General features: G+C 31.3%; 2 protein-coding genes across 3 annotated transcripts in view; one reads left to right on the forward strand and one right to left on the reverse strand.

Moving 5' to 3' along the window:
• The first annotated feature begins 481 nt into the window (after positions 1-481).
• Positions 482-4,968, forward strand: LOC134715231 (protein FAM136A-like). The gene is made up of 3 exons (XM_063577278.1): positions 482-626; positions 3,216-3,356; positions 4,034-4,968. The coding sequence occupies exons 1-3, from the start codon at positions 543-545 to the stop codon at positions 4,232-4,234; spliced, it is 426 nt and encodes a 141-aa protein (XP_063433348.1). The 5' UTR covers positions 482-542; the 3' UTR covers positions 4,235-4,968.
• Positions 4,969-9,116: 4,148 nt separating this feature from the next.
• LOC134715232 (uncharacterized) overlaps positions 9,117-20,477 on the reverse strand; it is a 34,849-nt gene continuing 23,488 nt past the window's right edge. For both annotated transcript variants that reach the window (XM_063577279.1, XM_063577280.1), the window contains 5 exons: positions 19,227-19,297; positions 18,399-18,508; positions 17,522-17,663; positions 16,364-16,437; positions 9,117-9,266 (listed from right to left, as the gene is read on the reverse strand). In XM_063577279.1, the coding sequence (XP_063433349.1) occupies positions 9,208-9,266; positions 16,364-16,437; positions 17,522-17,663; positions 18,399-18,508; positions 19,227-19,297 (456 nt within the window). In that variant the 3' untranslated portion in view covers positions 9,117-9,207. The remainder of the gene's footprint in view (positions 9,267-16,363; positions 16,438-17,521; positions 17,664-18,398; positions 18,509-19,226; positions 19,298-20,477) is intronic.

Raw genomic sequence — 20,477 nt, forward strand, 5'->3', positions numbered from 1 at the left:
TTTCATCTGAGTGTGCAGTATTTCAAAAAAGTAAGAAACCGGCATATATGGCCTTGTCTTTAATACTCCTATCATTTGAAAATAGAGGATACTTCCACCTCGGCAATATATAGAAAGAAACGATTTCGTCTTCCATAAATCATATATTACAAAACATGCAGATGCTATATCTAAATAAAAAATTCTAGAAATCTTAATTATTACAATTCAAAGTCGGCTTTTATTCAGAAAGTGACCACATGATATTTATAACATATTGATTATTTAACAATTAAACAAAATCAATACTGAGTCAATACTATGTCTTCCTTTTATACTATATAAAGAGTGTTTACTAATTCACTAAGTAATTATAAATTTCTAAAGTCAAATTACTCTTTTTCTGTTTTTTTTATAAGTTTTCATTATCCATACGGAATTATTTCATGTGTTTTCCTGTTTTGGTACAATTTTTTTGTAATCAGTCAAGTGTTTTTATCTATATAATGTTTGAATGATTAAACAAGTTGTAAAGTGCTTTTGAATGTTTTGAAGGTCGAGAAATGGAATCCGCACAAGCACGTGTTCAAAATGCCGCTACTTCGATGTACGAAGAGCTTGACAGGACAGTCTTGCGAAAAATGCAGGTGCGCAAAACAAAGAAACTTTTCCCACTGTCACAAGTTGTTTTTTCGACTGTTGACTGTTGTTTCATGCCTTGTCCTTTTTGTCCCGACAACCTATAGAAATTTAGTCCGAGATTACTCTGACGTCCGACGGCTGTATTGCAAGACAAGCAGGGGCCGTGGGACGTCAGAGCTTGACCCATATTAATCCGAGATTACTCTGACGTCCGACGGCTGTTTAGCCAGACAAGCTGGGGCCGTGGGACGTCAGAGCTCGTTCCATATCAAAAAGTGGATATTTGCCCCCAAAAATAGATGCGCTGATTCCTCGCTTTTAGAGCTGACTGAGGGCCTTGGAACTATATAAACCGTGCATCAATCTCTTCAGTTTTCATTTATCTCTTCATTTATGTAAGTTTCACCTACCTGCCAAATCTTTATTTTTCTACATTTTAACATTTTTCACAGAGACCCATGATTTCTCCATTTTTGACTTTCACTTTCAAATGGACGTCAAGTTACGAGAGATTTCGTGGCCTCAAGACTCAAATATGCAAATATTTATATTTTGTTACCTCCTTTGTAGGAGATGGATGTTTAACATTTAGCAGTCAAGGGTCTAACTTAAATAAGTTATCAGGGAAAAATAACATGCATGTTGTTATTACAGACACTTTCATGAGTTGTCTTCTCTTTTTTCCTGAATCTGTAATAACATATGTTGGTTATCAGTGAAATATATCAAAAACGTTTTATCTTTAATGGGCACTTGGGAATTCTTAAACTTTTGCGCAGTAGCTTAATAAATTACCTTGATAACTAATTTTCTAATTCCATTAATACAATTATGATTAACCATGTTAAATCAATGAGACAAGGCTTTTAAGGGCAAACTAAGCTGTAATAACAAGGCTTATGTTATTACAAGCATGTAATTTACTATATCAGAGTAAATGAGACACTTGGAATCTTGCACAGTGCCTCATTACAAGCTCTGATCATCATTTCTTACAATGAATTGAAATACATTCTTATGCAAGTCAGAGCAAAGCCTTTAAAGAGATATAGAGAAGCTGCAATAACACCCATTGGTTATTGCAGGAATGTATTTTCTGTAATAACATAGGTGTACTATGCATGATTGGTAAGCTATAAGCTGTTATATATTTGCAAAGATTACATTGTAGTATACATTAAGAAAATTAAAATATCAATAGAACTGGAGAAAAATTTAACAAAATAAAGGTTGTATATTTTCCCTTTGAAACATGTAACATACATATGTTATTACAGTTTTTTAATATTTCAGCTCACAATAACAACATGCATGTTATTTTCTCTAATAACTTATTTAAGTCAGACCCTTGACTGTTTAGAAGCAACCACGTTTTTTCACCTCCTTTACAGGAGATCGGTAACTAGCATTTAGTTCTGACCACGATAACGATCGTCAGCTCTTGGACATTTAGATAACTTACAGCGAAAATGAACGAGGTTTTACATTATGGTCATTTGCACTGTTTTCTCGTGGTCATGTGATAATCTTTGAAAATGAAAGGCAAAATGGAGAAATCATGGGTCTCTGTGAAAAATGTGACCACGAGAAAACAGTGCTAATGACCATAATGTAAAACCTCCTTCATTTACGCTGTAAGTTGGGTTCTAACTGTCAAAGATCTATCTCCTATAAAAGAGGTGAAAAAATATAAATAATTGCATATTTTAAGTCTTGAGACCACAATCTCTCGTAACTTGACGTCCATTTGAAAGTGAAAGTCAAAATGTTGAAATCGATGGGTCACTGTTAAAACTGTTAAAATAACGAAAAATAAAGGTTGGCAGGTAGGTGAAACATACATAAATGAAGAGATAAATGAAAAATGAACAAATTGATGCCTGATTCATATAATTACAAGGCTGTCAGTCTGCACCAGAAGCGATGAAGCAGTGCATCTATTTTGGGTGGGCAATTATCCACTTTTTGATATGGGACGAGCTCTGACGTCCCATGGCCCCAGCTTGTCTGGCAAAACAGCCGTTGGACGTCAGAGTAATCTCGGACTTATAGAAATTATGCTATACACTTCTGCCATGACTTCATCATTCAGTGATCATACCCATGCAGTCCGAAAGTTTAAACGCGTACACTCTGGCTACATGTATCTGTATGAATCTTTATACGTAGCTTAAGAAAACTAAAAAAACTAATAAAAGTGAACCATTATAGGTCAAGGTAGGGTCTTCAACATGGAGCATAGGCTTACACCTAACAGCAAGCTATAAACATGACCAAGGACCCAAAAAATGACTAGTGTAAAACCATTCAAATGGGAAAACCAACAATCTAATCTATATTAAAAAATTAGAAACAACCACAGAAACAGATGACATCCACTTTTTAGAGCACACCTGATTTGTTTAAATGACTTGCCTTCACAAAGACAGGGGCTTCATTCAAAATTATGTTTAAATAATCATGATTGATTGGTATTTTTGATAGTTCTGATAATAATTTAAAATTTGTGAATGAAATAAACATGTATAAAGAAAAATGTTTGAAACAATGACTGAAAAATTATTTTGCTAAATTATTTGATGATATATTTGCAGGGTGACATGTTTAAATGTGGAGCCAAATGTTGTGAGAATACATCAGGATCAGTGGAAGAAGTACAGAGATGTATAGAAAGATGTGCTGAGCCATTGACCAAATGTCAGACACACATACAAAATGAAATGCAACAATTTCAGGTATTATACTTCACGTTCATTTTAGCCTTCCATCATGTCCATATAACATGTATTATTTCAAAACTGGATGAAATGTGATAATTTTAATAATCAGTCAGCCAGTTAGCCAATATTGACAAATACTCCAGACTATTAAATTTTGTTTAGGTCTAGTAATTTTTTGCTAAAATTTGTTTAGACATAAGAAAAATGTCATGATATTCATTGATATTGGTCTTCAGACAAGTACATTTTTTAGTTGCAAAAGATTTCAGTGCAGACTGTAATTCAATGTGCATGACAGTATTGTTAGAGGGGTTCACATTAGTCATGTTATTATCCCTCTGGGTTTCACAACATATATGCTGGAAAATAATGAAATATTTCATTTTCTTAATCATGTTAAACATGATTAGATTTCCTCACCAAAAAGCAGAAATATCTTCTTAAGGAACAAAATTTAGAAAAAAAAGTTTACAATGTAATCTAACTGAATGAATCTATAAGTCTCTTCACATATTGACATCTTCTTAATCTTGATATATTTAAATGTGTTTAAAACATGTATTATGAAAGTCAGGGATTTTTTTTTGTCCCAAGTTTATATGAATAAACAGGTAATATGTAAGCAAGGGAGATAATTACAGTATGTTCAGCCTAAAATATTGTCTTATACATGTTGTTCATTCCTATTTCAGGACAGATTACAGAGAGGTGCATTAGATTGTCAAGATAAAGCTAAAGATCAAATGGGACCAAATTCTTCAGATGCTGAAATATCAAAAGCTAAAGCTTTCATGGAGAAATGTGTGGTGGACTGTGCTGAAAACCATATAAAGATGTTACCTAATATGTTAAAGAAAATGAAAGAGAGTATAACAAAGGGAGTGTACTCTTGATGACACTATTTGATGTTCCTAATAGCATTCAGTTCAGATATATATTGTGTGTCCTAACTGTTGATATTGTCTGTTGCTACATTTTTATGCTGAAGCATTGAAAGATAAGATTAGAGAAAATAGATGATGTTTATGTATGCATACTTCTTTATGAAACATTGAATTGAAATATTAAATGACACACAATTTATTATATTTTGTTTTTAGAAATTTATACATACAACATTCTCTTTGACATATTTAGACATTTATTGAAAAATAAATTTAGATATTTATCTTACCTAAACCATACATTTATAATGTAGTATATTTATTTTTTCAGCAAAATTCTAATAAACTAAATCATTTGATTCTTATATACATTTTTCTAATAATGTTGAAAGATATTTTTGTTTTATATAATTATAAACAAGAACTAGTGAAATATAATCATTTTTATATTTACATGACATGCAAACTTAAACAATGATTTTTTAACCTGGCACATATGGAAATCAGTTTAAAAAAAATGAATCAAAAACATTAAAAATTACAGGAAACTAATGTCAGTTTTTGTCTTTTTTTTGTAATATTTAAACTTTATACACCCTTGAAATAAATGAATTTCTTGTAGTTTTCAAGAATATATATACATTAAAAAATATTAAATATTTATTTTGTATGAAACCAGAAAAAAAATAAAGCTAGAAACCAAAAGTAAATACATGAAGATGTAAAATAAAAATGAAATGAACAACCAGTGTATTGATTTAATGATTAATAACATGAATACCAAAGTTTAACAAGCATTCTGATAAAGCCAGAAGGTAATGCATATGTCCCCAATATGCTTTAACTCTTAAGATGTTTTATTATCTTGAAGTGCTTAAGACTGCTCTTCAATCATCAAGGTTATCATTTCCTTGTCTAAGATGAAAGTTGCAGAATGCCGGACATTTGTATTATATTCTGGTGGCAGCTGTGATGGTTTCTGCATTGTTGATTTCTTATTCGTCATTTGAAGACACATTTGGTTTCTAGACAATAGCTTTAGTTTAAGTGAATGTATCTCTGTCTTCGAAATTTTATCTCAATCCACTAAGGGTGTAGAGGAGGGGAATGGATCCTAACTCTTGGCTAGCGAAGATGCTTTATTTTGTACATGGGATTATTATAAGATGTTTATGACTATGTGTATTTGACTGAATTTTTGGAAAGATTAGAACTTGTTCCAAATCTTTACTTAGGCACCACCCTCCCTAACAACAGGACAGGTTACCTACTGTTACTAAATGTATTCACATTAAAATATAGTTCCCTATGGTTCTCATGTATTTGCACATAATGCACATAAAAACTGGGTATATTATTGGAGCAGTTCATTCAAGAATGTATGTCATTAAGGTGTGTTGATGTGCAGGCTTTTTTAAAAACATTTTGATTAGGTAAGTGGGTATTGATTCAACTAGTATGATTGACAACTGTCATTATCACTGAACAATCAGAGACAAGGTGGACCTTAAATTACAATGCCCCACCTCCTAAACTGCCAATCAAAATGACCACATTACCTATCAACCTCAGTCTTACATAATTACACAGACCCTCCAATATACATCTAATTCTTAATAAACATGTACTTGGCCTCGTAATTGAATACACAAATGTGTATATTAGATATTTGATATTTATAAGGGTGATAGATTTATTTATTTCAAATTACTTTTGATCTACATTACAAAAAGTGATTCTGTAAATTATATCTGAAAGATGAATAATTAATGGATTAACAAGATCTTAAAGAAATAAAATATGAATATTTAAAAGGTATTCAAGTATGGCCTATAATTTACTTGATAAATAGCCAATAATCATCTGTAATAAACAATTTAGATTAGTTCACTTTTTTTTTATATCAGGAATTGGCTTGAAACAGTTTTAAAATTTTAAAACTTTTAATTATAACAAACCATTGTTTATTTCCCATCAATCATAACATGCATTATGTCTATTTTAGTCATTTGAATTTTTATTAAAAGTAGATAAATATTTTTGCAATCAAGAAGGAATCCACATTTCAATAAAATATTTTTTTTAATTGGTTTACGTTGAAAAAGTACATTTTCAATGCCCTGTGTTGAAAAATACTTTAAAAATTGATCAAAACTTTTAATCTTCAATGCCATATAACTTCTTTTTCAACTTACAAAATGCCCCAAAACAACATTTTTCGAATTTTTGTTTGCTGGCACTTTAAAGTTTTAAGTTGTTGGTCTAAATTAATGTCTAACAAGGATAGTTGGTAACATTTACTAGAAGAATTTTTTTGTGTTTTTTATTTTTAAACATGTTCAGAACCGGCAACATAACTTCCATAAAATATAAACTGCAGTTTAAATAAAATTGTGCAAATTAAGAGACCCATATTATTTAATTTGAGCTCATTTTATCCTCATACTGAAAAAGCAAGTTTCCTTTTAAAGACAAATGCAATTTTCAGCAATAGTGCTTTATGAATGTTAATTTTCCCCACCATACCTTAATATGAAATAATTCAAACTACTGTTCTAATCTTTCCATGAGTGATATCCATCACTTTGATTTTCTCTATGGTTCATTTGTCAATGTTAAGTCTTTTTCTCGGATACTATGAGCAATAGGTCAACTATAATTTATGTATGGGATTATTGTAAGGGGTACACATCTGTGTACTATTGACATTGATGTCATTAGAATGGTTCATTGGTCAATGGTTATCTGATAAATTCTGTTCTTTTATACTATAAGCAATAGGTCAGCTAAATATTTGGTTAAGGGAATGATCATAAGGTGTACATGTTCATGTTTTAGGTATATGTCCTTGACCTCAGGGTTCATTGGTTTATATTATTTTTTTGTACATAATTATAAAAAAAAGATATTGTATATTAGCCAATGAGGCAATTCTCCACGAGTGTTATGTTGAGCCTGACGTCTGTTGCAAAAAGCTCAGCATTGGGATAGTGATCCGGCAGCAAAGACTTTATTAAAATTCTTAAAAACTTTATATTTAAGAAGGTGGAAGACGTAAATGCTTCATTCTTTGATTGTAGATGCATTATGTTACGAGCATTTCGTGTGTCATATGCCCATTGTCTTCGACCTCATTTTCATGTTTTAATGAATTCTTGAAAAAAAGACTTTCTTACAATGAGTAATAGGATAACAAGTATGTGCTTACCTTGCAAGGTCCTCGTGCCGGTCAAGACAGTTTTCATTTGATCTTAACTTCATTTCATGGATCAATGAACAAGGTTATGTTTTTGTGGTCAAGTCCATATATCAGATACTTTAATTAAAAGGTCTACTATATTTGGTGTATGGAATGATTGTAAGGTGTACATGTCCAACTGGAAGGTGTCATCTGACCTTGGCCTCAATTTCATGGTTCAGTGGTCAAAGTTATTTTGTTTTGGTCTTTTTTCAAATACTGTTAGCAATAAGATGTCAACGGTATTTGTCGTATGAAATGATTGTAAGATGTATATATTTGTCTGGCAGGTATCATATGACCTTGACCTAATTTTCATGGTTCAAAATTCATTAGTCGATGTTTAGTTTTCTTTGTTAAGTCTGTTTCTTAGAAACTATAAGCAATATGTCAACTATATTTGGTATATTTATTGATTGTAAGGTGTACATGTATTTCTCATTTAGGTTGTATGACCTTGACCTCATGTTCTTGGATCATATTAAGTTTAAGTGATACTTTAGTAAAGCTTTATATTTAGTTATATCAGAATACAATCAACAATAAGTAAATGATTGAGACATTTCAGCATGTGCACTCTCGTTCATACTATAATCAGTTGGTCAATTATAAAGCATTGCATTTCCATGTACGGGCTAGTGATCATGTTGGTAGCTGGGCTATGCAAAGTTTTATTATGTGTAAATTAATGTATTGCACATTGGAAGGTTGACCAGCTGGTGTGTGTTTTGTTTGAATGTCTTTTCGGAGGAGTTGGATGTTCTTCTTGGTAGTTGGTTTCATGGAATGATTTTATTCTCTTAAATTTTGTGAATTTTTTATTCCAAAGACAAACCCCAACAAGCTTCACATGATCAAGATATCTTTGACGTAGAAAATAAATACTGGGGGTATGTTTAATACAATATAGTTAGCATAATTAAAGTAATAAGAACCAAATTATTTTTAACAGTATTTATCTTTTCTACCAAATTATTTTAACCAAAATACAAAGAAAATAAATCTTCATACATTATTAAGTTTGGTCAAGAGTGAATTTTGTTTTGTTTATTTATTGCTATTGTTTTCTAGATGGTGTGCCCATTCGTACGTCTATTCAACATCCGTCCCATAACAGATAAAGTTAAGGTTAAAGTTCTTCTTCCTAGAAGTTATGATTACAATTAGAATTGAACTTACAATATGTACGAAAATTAGGGTTTTGAGACAGATATTGAGGTTTACTGAATATGGAAATGTAGTGTGGAAGCAGGACATCGTGTCATATGAACAGATATTATTTTACAAATATATAAACATTTTTTCACAACAAAATATCTTTGAGGCAACCTATTATCTTTAAACTACTAATTGTTCTTACATAATGATCAAATGTACTGTTATATATATATTTTATTTGGCAATCGCCAATGGCAGTCAGCAGGGTTAAATAACATCAGTTGTTCGACCTGTTAGTCAAATGCGTATTGTTTAAATATACTTTTTCACTTTTTTTGTCTTTTGGAAAATGTTGTTTGTGCTGTTTTTAGACCCTTCTACAACGAAATTTGTTTAACATGCACACGTATAAAAATTGCGGTTTTTATCCAACGCAATCATAGGTTTGAACGTAGTTTTCAATTTAGACTCGTTATATATATATATATATATATATATATTTTATATAAAATACACTATAATTATTATGACATGATGTAAATTTGAAATGCTGCATGCTAGATTCATTTAGTCATATTTCATATTGTCAAACTTGGGTGTCCTCCAACTGTTTCGCCTCTGTAGCCATAAGATCGCTTGCTTTATCTGGAATAGAAACCAAAGAAAAGTGAGATTAGTTTCCCTAGGAAGTTCAATTTCAAGAACAGAGAGGTGAATATTGTTTTGTTACGTAAACGGGGTTTCTATGTTCGTTTACGAAGATTTTAGTTTGAAAGCACACGTGTACCTTTGATAAATATTTACACCACTGGGTCGATGCCACTGCTGGTGGACGTTTCGTATCCGAGGGTCCAGTAGTCACCACTTCGGTGTTGACAGGAATATCAATAATGTGGTCATTTAAAAAATTTCCTGTTTACAAAACTTTGAATTTTTCGAAAAACTAAGGATTTTTTTTATCCCAGGCATATATTACATTAGCCATACTTGGAACAACTTTTTTGAATTTTGAACCCTCAATGCTCTTCAACTTTGTACTTGTTTGGCTTAATAAATATTTTGAAATGAGTGTCAACGATGAGTCTTTTGTAGACGAAACGCGCGTCTGGCTTACTAAATTATTCTCCTGGTACCTTTGATAACTATTTACAAAGATTTTGGAGTACACTTTTACAAAGTTTTAAGATAGAGAGTTCATTTATTTGTATCATTCTGTATGCCATTAAACAACTTTTTGATGATCAATAGTTACATCGAAATCTTTATAAAAAACTATATCAATTTATACATATGATTAGTTTTGTTCTCGAATGAACACTTTCAAATGTACATATATAATTGCAGTACATGCAAATTCAGGATTACTGTTTTAGTTACAGTAATTATGTTTGTCATATACTATATTAATATTTGATGTTGCTATATGAAAGGTTAGAAGGATACGTTTAATATAAAAGTAAAAGAAGAAATGATTTTTTATCAACAGTCTCTACCGTGTGCACATAGTTATGACTATTTCTAAAGAAATAAAACACATAATGTACATAAATTGTAACCGTGATGTAGATAAACAAAAATGCAGGCAGAATCAGTCACCAAAATCAATTGTCAAGGTTTATTGGACCTAATTACAGTTTTTGTTGACATAATATCCAAAACATAACATGTTGAGCACACGGACAATAGTAAATGAGATATAACGATTGTCTTGCAAGTCAATAGGATATCAGTGATGTTATTGTGTCACTTTGCCGAAATTGGAATAAACTAAATAGCGACTTTGTATTTCTAACATAGTATATTTAATACAGGGTGACATTGATTGAATGGGAAAACGCAGACATACACCTCAATAAAAAGCACACCAAAGAGTACAAGTAGAAAAAATCAGTCAAACTGAATATCATCACAAAAAGAAGATGGAGAAGAACATACTAAGAATAGTCGATAAAAGTGACTTCTTCCTGGATATTATCATACTAAAACGACAATGTTGTCAGCCGACACCCACGCAAGAATAGATATCACTGGCAATATATGACAGGCTATATATTAAAGATAAGAATTACTACACACCCAGAACTGCTTCTGTGGCTTTATAATTAAAGACTAATGACAATGTGTGGATCAAACTATGCAATATTTACCAGTCATGCCTTTACTATATTAAAAATTAACATCTTATGTCTAACATACTTATGAAAAGAGTGCCTTCTCAAATTGTAACTGCAAATAATGAGGATATACAACTAAATACCGTACAAGTGCAAATTCAAACAGAAGAAATTTTGTTAAAGTAATCTAGTTCGAAAATACATTTTTAAACTTTGAATGAAAGTGATCAAAACTATAATTGTAATTTAGTACTGTTAAAACTTATACGATAAATATTTTCTATTGTGCCAATTTTAATCATTCACCAAGCGCTTTTACATAAAATTTCCACCCATTAATACACAGATTAAATATTTAACTCATACTTATGCTCTAAATGTGGCCCTAATACACAAATGTATTTGCAAATGTAACATCACTCTAAGGTGCAGGTAAAGTTTATATAATAGGTAAAGAATCTCTTTAAAATTCTGATAAGGATGGTGAGTATAGGATTTTACTCAAGTACACAATTTTATTTAGGGGCCAGCTGATGTCGTCCTTCGAGTGCTGAATTTTCTCACTATTTTAAAGATCCGTTTGGGGCCTTCTGCTGTTGTCTGCTCTAAGGCCTCTTTGACATAATTCCCATTTCCATTTATTTGTTTTATTGTTAGGGTGATACATTATGTCCTACTATAACCAATCTGACCAAATAAATTGTGAAATTTTAAACATTTTATCGTAACCAGAAAACACAGACATGCTTGCACATTGACATACTTTGTATTTGCTTGATAACATAGTAAATGTATCATATTTTAAGATAAGAAACTTATGTAAAATACACAGACAAAAAACAAACAAGACAGTGACAAAATGTTTTCTTTTTTCACTTTATTGCTAATAAGTGGAATGTCAAGCAGTTTCCTTTTGGATAGTAAGAATTCTTCTTTTATAAGCAAACCAACATATTTGACCATTGCAGAATACTATGGGGACAAAAAATCAAATTCATCGCGACCTAGAAAAAGTACAAGAATCATTAAATCAACAACATGAATCATACCGTGACCAACAAGAGAAGACGATGAACCTATTAACCAATCAGTTACAACAAAAGTTTGACCATATGGAGAAAATGTTTGCAGCACAAACATCCAATAATGAAACCAAGGCCATTGAAGCACTGGAGAAAAAGAACCGAGAACTGGAAAATCAGTACAACACAATTAAAGGAGAGCTGGCAGCTAAGGAACACATGTACAATGAATTAGCAGAAAATTACACCAAGCTACAAGAAGCAACAGCTAACCAGGATAAAAATACAGCAAATATGCAACAAGACATGAAGAGGATTCAAACAAAGTATGATGCTGAAATTAATATTGTTGTAAATAAAACTCTTGCCCTAGGACTTCAGATTAGCCGACTTGAGCAACTTCAAAGCATCAAGCCATTGCAAACTCTCCAAACACTACAAGGACAAGTACAAACATTTGATTCGAGAATAAACTTACTGACCAGCCATGAACACGCAAGGAACCAAGACTTTCTATCTTTATATAATTGACCACATCATCAAAGCATGAACTGGTGAATAAAATGAATAATCAATATAAAACAATTGAATTGAACCAGAACATGTCTACATCAATGCTCCAACATGTCCAACAGAAACAGCACCAAGATTTTCAAATGTTAAGCCATCTGAGTCCAGGAATGAAATTAAAAAACTAGCTAACCATACCATGTAAGAACTTGAACAAATGGGAAGATACCACAATTTGTCTTTCTCACTTTTCCAGCATGATTTGGATAAACAATTTCAAAAAGGTAAATTGTAATATAAATATTTTATTATGGTATTATGCTAAACCCCTAACGGGAGGAATTGTACTTGATCTTGATATAATGAGAAGATATAATATTCCAGTTAGTTTAATTGAGATCTGGAGCTGGCATGTCAGTAACTTCTAGTTGTCCTTTGTTCAATCATTTTGCCTAATTTCTGTAATTACCTATTTTGACATCGGAGTCGGACTACTTTTATATTGAGTTTTATTGTTTGCATTGCTATATTTTTCTTTATCCTACATTAGATGTATAGGGGAGGCTTTAGATCTCACAAACATGTTTAACCCCGCTGCATTTTTGCGCCTGTCCCAAGTCTTAATACTGCACATATAAGTGTTTAATGTATGATAAAACGTAATACAGGCGTTAACATAGCTTAAATTGTTACTGACTCTTTATCTTCTATGAAAAATTAAAATATAGGACAATGGAGAAACTGAGGAAACATAGCACATTGTTTGTTTTGAAATAAATGAACAACTTAGAGAAGTATTTTTGTGTTCGATCCATCTAGGTCGTTTTCACAAGGGCGGTCCGCCCGCCCTTTCTGAATACCTGCCCATTTTCGCAAGTGAATGTTTTTATTGCCGCAATATTTTGATGAAAATACTATTATTTTTCACGTCTTGATATTTATAACAAGTTTATGACCCTAATCTAATTAACATTAACAGAAGGTGTAATAAGTTGTGTTATTATACTTCACGTTAAAATGCCATATTTTGATTGGCTAAGACGAGGGTGTCAATTTAATTACTCTATCACATGGCTGAGCGGGTGACACTTTCTTTTAATGTTACCCGCTCGTCTTGACCAATCAGAAATCGATAATTCAAAGAACAATGAATTGGATTTACATCAAGGAATTAAATACAATGCTTAAGTTCTACGTTTTGGCTCAGATTTTATTATCGACTGTAAAAATAAATAAAATAAAACATCTTGCTTGACTTTTGTTGTGTTTTTCTAATGCCCGTAAACTTTTAAGTTGTTATGAACGTGACGTCATAGAAAATACTTTTAAAATGAAAGTAATCTGTAAAAGCTAATAATGATAGGACATTCAGTATAATAAATTGAATTACACATAGCTGATAGGGTGATAGAGCAGATTGGAACCCCTCAAAAAGGCATTGTCAACATTGGCTACGCCGCGGTTGACAATGTTTTCTCGGGGTACCAATCTGCACTATCACCCTCTCAGCTTTGTGTTATTTATGTAATACAGATAATCCGAGTATTGCCATCAGATGGGTCATTAATCCGGTAATTAAACCTCAATGGACATACATGGACAGCAGATTGCTTTCTTTGTCATGTTTATATTGCCCCGCAAGCACAGGCATTCGTTTCTGTCAATGTGGGCTTTATTTCCACACCCGTATGTAGAGTCAAAAGGGAGCTAACGCACATATGTTCGTCTTAACCTACATCAGTATGTCGATAATGAATTTATCTTTACAATAAAACATGGTTCGCGTACCTTAAGATTGTCCCTCAAACAGAACAACTCATTTGTGACGAAAATTATTGACTTTTCTCCAGAACATTGAATATCTAATTCCAAAACTTCTGGTAAACTAAGAAAGTTAATATAACTGTGCAATCTCAATTTTCACATTTTTTCTGGTTACTGGTAACTAGTATAAATAAACTGGTAACCAGATAAATATGACCAAATAGTTTGCACAGTTATATTGACTTCCCAAGTTTTTGTAAACAAACATAATTATTATTATTTGTTTTGTCTAGCTGGTTCAGTAATACCTAACTCATTACTGGAACGAATGTTCAGTTAATATCAGAAAACCTTGGGAACCACTGAATAGTATTTTTAATCATTCCAATCTCATAAAAATGAATATCAAATATCAAATTTTTAAACGCATTAACAGCGATATTAATTATGCTGCGTGCAATAGTCGTTACTTTTTTGCTTTGATTCTTTGCTTCAAAAAAGAGGGACCTGACTTTCGTTGATCAGAATGTCCAATAAAAAAAACTGAAATTGTAAAATAAATTTCTGGAACCTTGTTCTTATCTTCATACTTAAAAGCATCACACCAGTAAAATCATACCAGGGATATCTACATTAGTAGCATGATTTAGTTAGATATCACTCCGACGTCCAACTGCTATAATTTTGGATCCTGTCCTTTTTGTTTGACATGTACTTTTTAAAATGTCAATCATCGAGCAAAAGTGCCATTTTCATGATCGGCTCCCTGCCTATTTGAAATCCTAGCTGGAACACTTATATTAATTTAATAAAAATCCACAATCTAGTTAAATGTTGATTATATCTCTATCAATAGGCATTACATATATAATTATAGGGTAAACAGTTTATATCACATTGAATTAAAATAAGCATTAAAGAAAATAAAGGAATGTCTAGGAAAGTATTTATACTGATTATTTTTCATTTTAGTTTTGGTTGCTGGTTGGTATCCTGGGGATAGTACTTTAAATGCTGGACCACTCAAGTTCCCTGACATAAAAACATCTGTTGGGGTGTCCAACCTGTCATCATTCAAATCTACAGGCACATTTACCTGCCAAGATCCTGGATATTATCAAATTATAACAACAATAGTGTCAACTAACAATGATGTAAGGATAAACATTATGAAAAATTCGAACTCCATACACACACAATATATGACAGGCTATACTGAAAATAATCACTGGGAATCAGGAACAGCTGCGGTGGCTTCAGAATTAAACATTACCGACACTGTGTGGATTCATCTCGATTTTACAGCTCGCATTTACCAGTCATGTCTAACTATACTTAAAATAAATTAACAAAACATACTACCAAAAAGTTGCCTTATCATATATTACCGGTTATGGATATTGGACTAAATGAGGATATTCAACCGTGATACAATTTGTATACAGTACAAACGAAAAACGAAAAAAAAATAAAAGTAGCATAATGAAAAAAAGTGTGGAAAACACTCTAACAATAAATATGATTCATATTTCTCTTAAATTAGATTTGATGTAACACAGGGATGGGGTAATTGAAAATGTAATGCATTACAACTTTCCATGTAATTGAATGTAATGTGTAATTAATTAAGCAATTTTTTAATAACATGTAATGGTAATTTAATTTATTACAACGAAAAAAGCATATACTGCTGAATTTGTTTTAAATTACATTTCATTAACATGTACCTTCATGATGTTAATGATAAGAAATTATGTTAATAAAAATTGTTCAATAATATTAATTTTACAAATACAATATAGCAGGAGCATACTTTTTAAATAAACAAGTCTGCAATTTATAATAGTTTTTATATCATTTATTTGACATACATAAAAGTTTGTTATATAGTCTTATAATTCAATTTTGGATGTAACTCGTCTCCTGATCGGCTGACAGTGTTTTGTTTATCAGTTCAAGGACATAATGAGACCGTGATGTCATCAACCTTTTTCATGATCTACTCAAGTTTGAAATGGAATTTATATTTAAATTATCAGAAATGGTGGTAATCTTCATTTTGACTTCAAAGGAAACAACACTTTAACAAAGTCATTTAGCATATACCTTATTTATTTTCATCAACTGCTCTTCAAATGATTTTTGGAAAAAGAAAAGAAGCTTATTGTGCATATTTTAAATGTACCGACGATTACAAATACTAGAAATGCTATGTAGATTTTATAATAGTGTCTTTGTCAAGTCATAGATAACCTACAATTATTTTTCACCACAAAATTTACTTAAACAAAACATCATTGAACTATTTTTTTGTAACGTTACTAGTTTTTACCTAAACGCTGAACAGGAACTGAGCTTTGGTCTGTTTGGTTTTCTTGAATCATTTTTAAAAACCTTAAAAGATGCCTAAAATCATAGAATACGTGAGACATGAGTAACATGTGGAGACTGTCATACACAACGGGTGAAAATGAGAACTGCCTACCCTTCCATAGCACCTGAGATTACTTCAGTTTTTTGTTGGGTTTGTGTTGCTTAGTCTTTAGTTTTTCTATGTTGTGTCTTGCGTACTATTATTTGTCTCGTTATCTTTTTCTTTGTTAGCCATGGCGTTGTCAGTTTATTTCCGATGTACAAGTTTGACTGTCCCTCTGGTATCTTTCGCCTTATACTTAAGTACTGTTTATGATTATCTATGTAAAATATTGGAGTGAACGATACGTTGTATCAATACTAATATATTCAACTCAAAATTTTAACGACATTTTCTGGAAGAATGTTTCGAAATGGTTAAAATCTTTAAAATGCCATACAGTTAAAATCAATTTTCATCGCGGAATGCCTGATTCCGAGTTCATCTAGTTTTAATATTATTCGTTTGATCCGTCAGACAATAGAATATTTTCTTAGGTAGGGTTTTTGGTAATTACTGTTGTAGATGTCCATTGACTTGACTATACACATGTCTATCAAACATCAACTTCGTACTTTATTGGCCTTACTAAAAAAAAATTGTTTTGGTTTCCAGCCTCACTAAAGAGACTTTTTAGACAAATGCGATTCTGATGTACACAATTTTAATCCTGGTTTCTACGATGAGTTTGATTTTTAGACAAAAAGTTGTTATTCTAGTTAGAAAAAATGATACCGTGTTGCTAATAAAACATGTAAAACAGGAAGGAAGTCACGACACTATCTTTAAAATAATAATAATACACACCCTTATATGAAACAAGTGCTAATCGCATAATACCATACAAGGTTTGAAAGACATATATTATGTTTAAATGATTGCATAAGGATCAATCTTAAAATTACTATACTATGTTTAAAAACAAATTTTGTTTTGTTTTGCAGTGGAATTCTATTTACAAATTAAACCGTATACTTTTTATAAAATGAGCTTAATAAAAATTTTGACCAATGTTTGTTTATAAAATATAAGGTATATAGAGAAGAGTATTGATGGGTTTAAATATCATTTACTTACACTGTTTTGTTTATTTCCACAATGCATTTACCAGTTGGTTTTCTGATGTAAGCACGTTCTATCTTGACATTAGTTTCTTCATCATAAGACTGCCAGTTACCACTAGCATCTCGATACTTCCAGGTAGATTTAACTGGCTTCACTGATCAATAATAATTGGAAAGGTAATATTTCAGTAGCTGTCTTGCAGGTTAATTGACATATATTTAAGTCAATGTGGGCTAAATGGAAGCAGGGTAAATGTTATGCAACAACTCAACATTAACAATATCGGCATTATCATTTATGATTTCGAATAAACATTTGTCATCTAATTATGATACCAATAAGTAGTACTGTTGTGATTTACTGTCTCATAGAAAGAATTTGTATACAGCTTTGAATACACAGTAATAAGGGTATACATTAATGTGACGGCCAACAAAAAAAAACCACAAGAACAAATTTAGTTGCACAAGGCAGCAAAGGGACTTCAACAATGAACAAGTGTCTATACCATATAACAAAAGTTGAAAAAAAAAATGTAAAGATATTATCAGACATCTGCCATAAAACATATTTTTTTTAAACAACAGCTATCAAAACGTAAACAAAACAATAACTGACGTGTGTTTTTCTCTCATTGTGTTGGCATTTTAATGCCGCATGGTTAAGAGTACGGTTTAAAATGAACCGACCCTCACTTTTTATATCTCGATAAAAATATATATATTGGTACTTACATAATTTTAAAAAGCACATATTTGTAATCTACCAGTATTATAAAAGACACAAATACATGTACAAGTAATACAGGTACAGTACAATCAATCTTTAATAATTATGGACTTACTGATCGCAAGATCAAAGGACATTAATTTAAACTTTGTATACTTACTTTTGTTGGTATGAGTAGGTAGTATAAGGGATAAATCGGATTTCATGTCTTGACTACTATTCTCTTCATCGTTTATCGAGTCTGGCGAACCAATCATACGACCATCATCGCTAAAGCAAAATGAAAATGTTGCAGAAAACATAACGATGACATTAATACTTAGTTGCATTCAAGAATGTTTTTGATAGCTTGTTCTAAGTAATAAGAATTCACTTTAAGTAACTTTATAAAACTGTTTTGCAAAGAAAATAAGCTATTAGTTTTTTAGGTTTGATATTTATGTTTTGATTTGGATAGATTGTTTCATGCACTGATTTGTTTTGTATGTCTTTTTCATTATTTTTGTTTTCTGATCGAGATAACATGTAGATGGTTGATGGTTGATATATGAAAAACTGTGCCTGCCACATATTTAAGTGAAGGTCTGAAATCAAGAACATTGTCATTTATTAAGTCTTTTTGCGATGTTATTTTTTGGGGTTATATTCAAAAGTTCTTTGAGAGGGTCTTTTCAATTTATTCATGGCGTATTTTGACCTCGGGCAACCATTATCTTGACAGACATCGTATACACTTTAGGTTCTATTTTATCTGTTTGCCTCTAGATGTATGTTGACTATTAATGTGTTGTTTTGTTGTCTCTCTGACAGATAATCCGAATTTATGTTGACTCAATCTAATTTAATCTTCTTATGTGAATAATTTCATTATTGTGTTTTATTCCGATAACGCGATTTCATTGCTGCAAACACTTATACTTCCTTTAATTTGCGTTTGCATTTTATACTTAATGAAAATATACTAGTTAAATAAAATGAAGTTACACACCAAATTGCTACTTCAAACAGACCATCACATGCAAAATTGTATGTCCCAAGTCTTCTTCGATCCCAGTGAACCTGAAATTGTTGTTTAAAAGTAGAATGATAAAAATTCCGAACTCAATTTAAAATTGCAAAACTAAAAGCACAAAATACCTCAAACAAATGGAAAACAACTGTCATATTCCTGACTTGATGCAAGAATTTTCTCATGTAGAGTATGGTGGATTCAGTTTGAATTGTTATTATTAAATTAAAAAAAAATTAGGTATGGGTAAAACTGGCACTTAGATCAGATATATGTAAACTATCCCATATACAAACAATGTTATACAGGTCGCACGCCACACTTAGGTGTACAGTTTCGACTTTTAGGCAAGACGGATTTTTCAAATATGAAAGCTATCGTGTGATAAAATTCTTGTTTTGGTAGATTTATTTTGGCTTCAAAATTGGTTTACATATGAACATCACTATTGTGTGATGTATATATATGATGGGCTATTTTTTGTTTGACAATCCGTACTTACATATCCATACCAATTTCAATATTTTCAAAGTTTGTGATTATCTTAATAGAATCTTATTTTTTTCTATAATTTGTACACATGGAATCAATTTTGAATATAACATTATACCTTTGGATAATTATTCCTTGGAATCCATGCCTTAAGAATTAAAAAAAAATAAAAATTTTCATATAACGAAACAGTGTTTCAACCTATCAGCGAGGTTATTTTTGACACCTGGAACCAATATCGATTTCAGTAAGTTCAGCTATGATCCAAGCACAAATAGATGTTTCTCAAAATATGTGATTTGCTATAACAAGGAAAACACGTCTAATTACCACATACATCCTGCCAACTACTGTTAGGGGGGAAAAATCAAGAGACATGCAATAACCCTTTAATTCATTAGAAATATTAATTTATATTTGATATTTTGAATATATCAAACGACCGAAAGCAGAAACATAGCTTAATCAATGCAAATCCGATCGGGGCAGGGAATACACCTTATATTAATCATATCATAACTCGAATAGAATGAACATTTTCTGAAGAAAACTATACTAATATAGCGTGCAGTATTCTTGTTGATAGATTAAAAGACAGGACTGCTTTTAAAAGAGGGACAGTCAAACTCATAAATCTAAAACAAACTGACAACGCCATGGCTAAAAATGAAAAAGACAAACAGAAAAACAATAGTACACATGACACAACATAGGAAACTAAAGAATAAACAACCCGAA

This window comes from Mytilus trossulus, chromosome 4, assembly GCF_036588685.1.
Source record: "Mytilus trossulus isolate FHL-02 chromosome 4, PNRI_Mtr1.1.1.hap1, whole genome shotgun sequence".
Taxonomy (NCBI): domain Eukaryota; kingdom Metazoa; phylum Mollusca; class Bivalvia; order Mytilida; family Mytilidae; genus Mytilus; species Mytilus trossulus.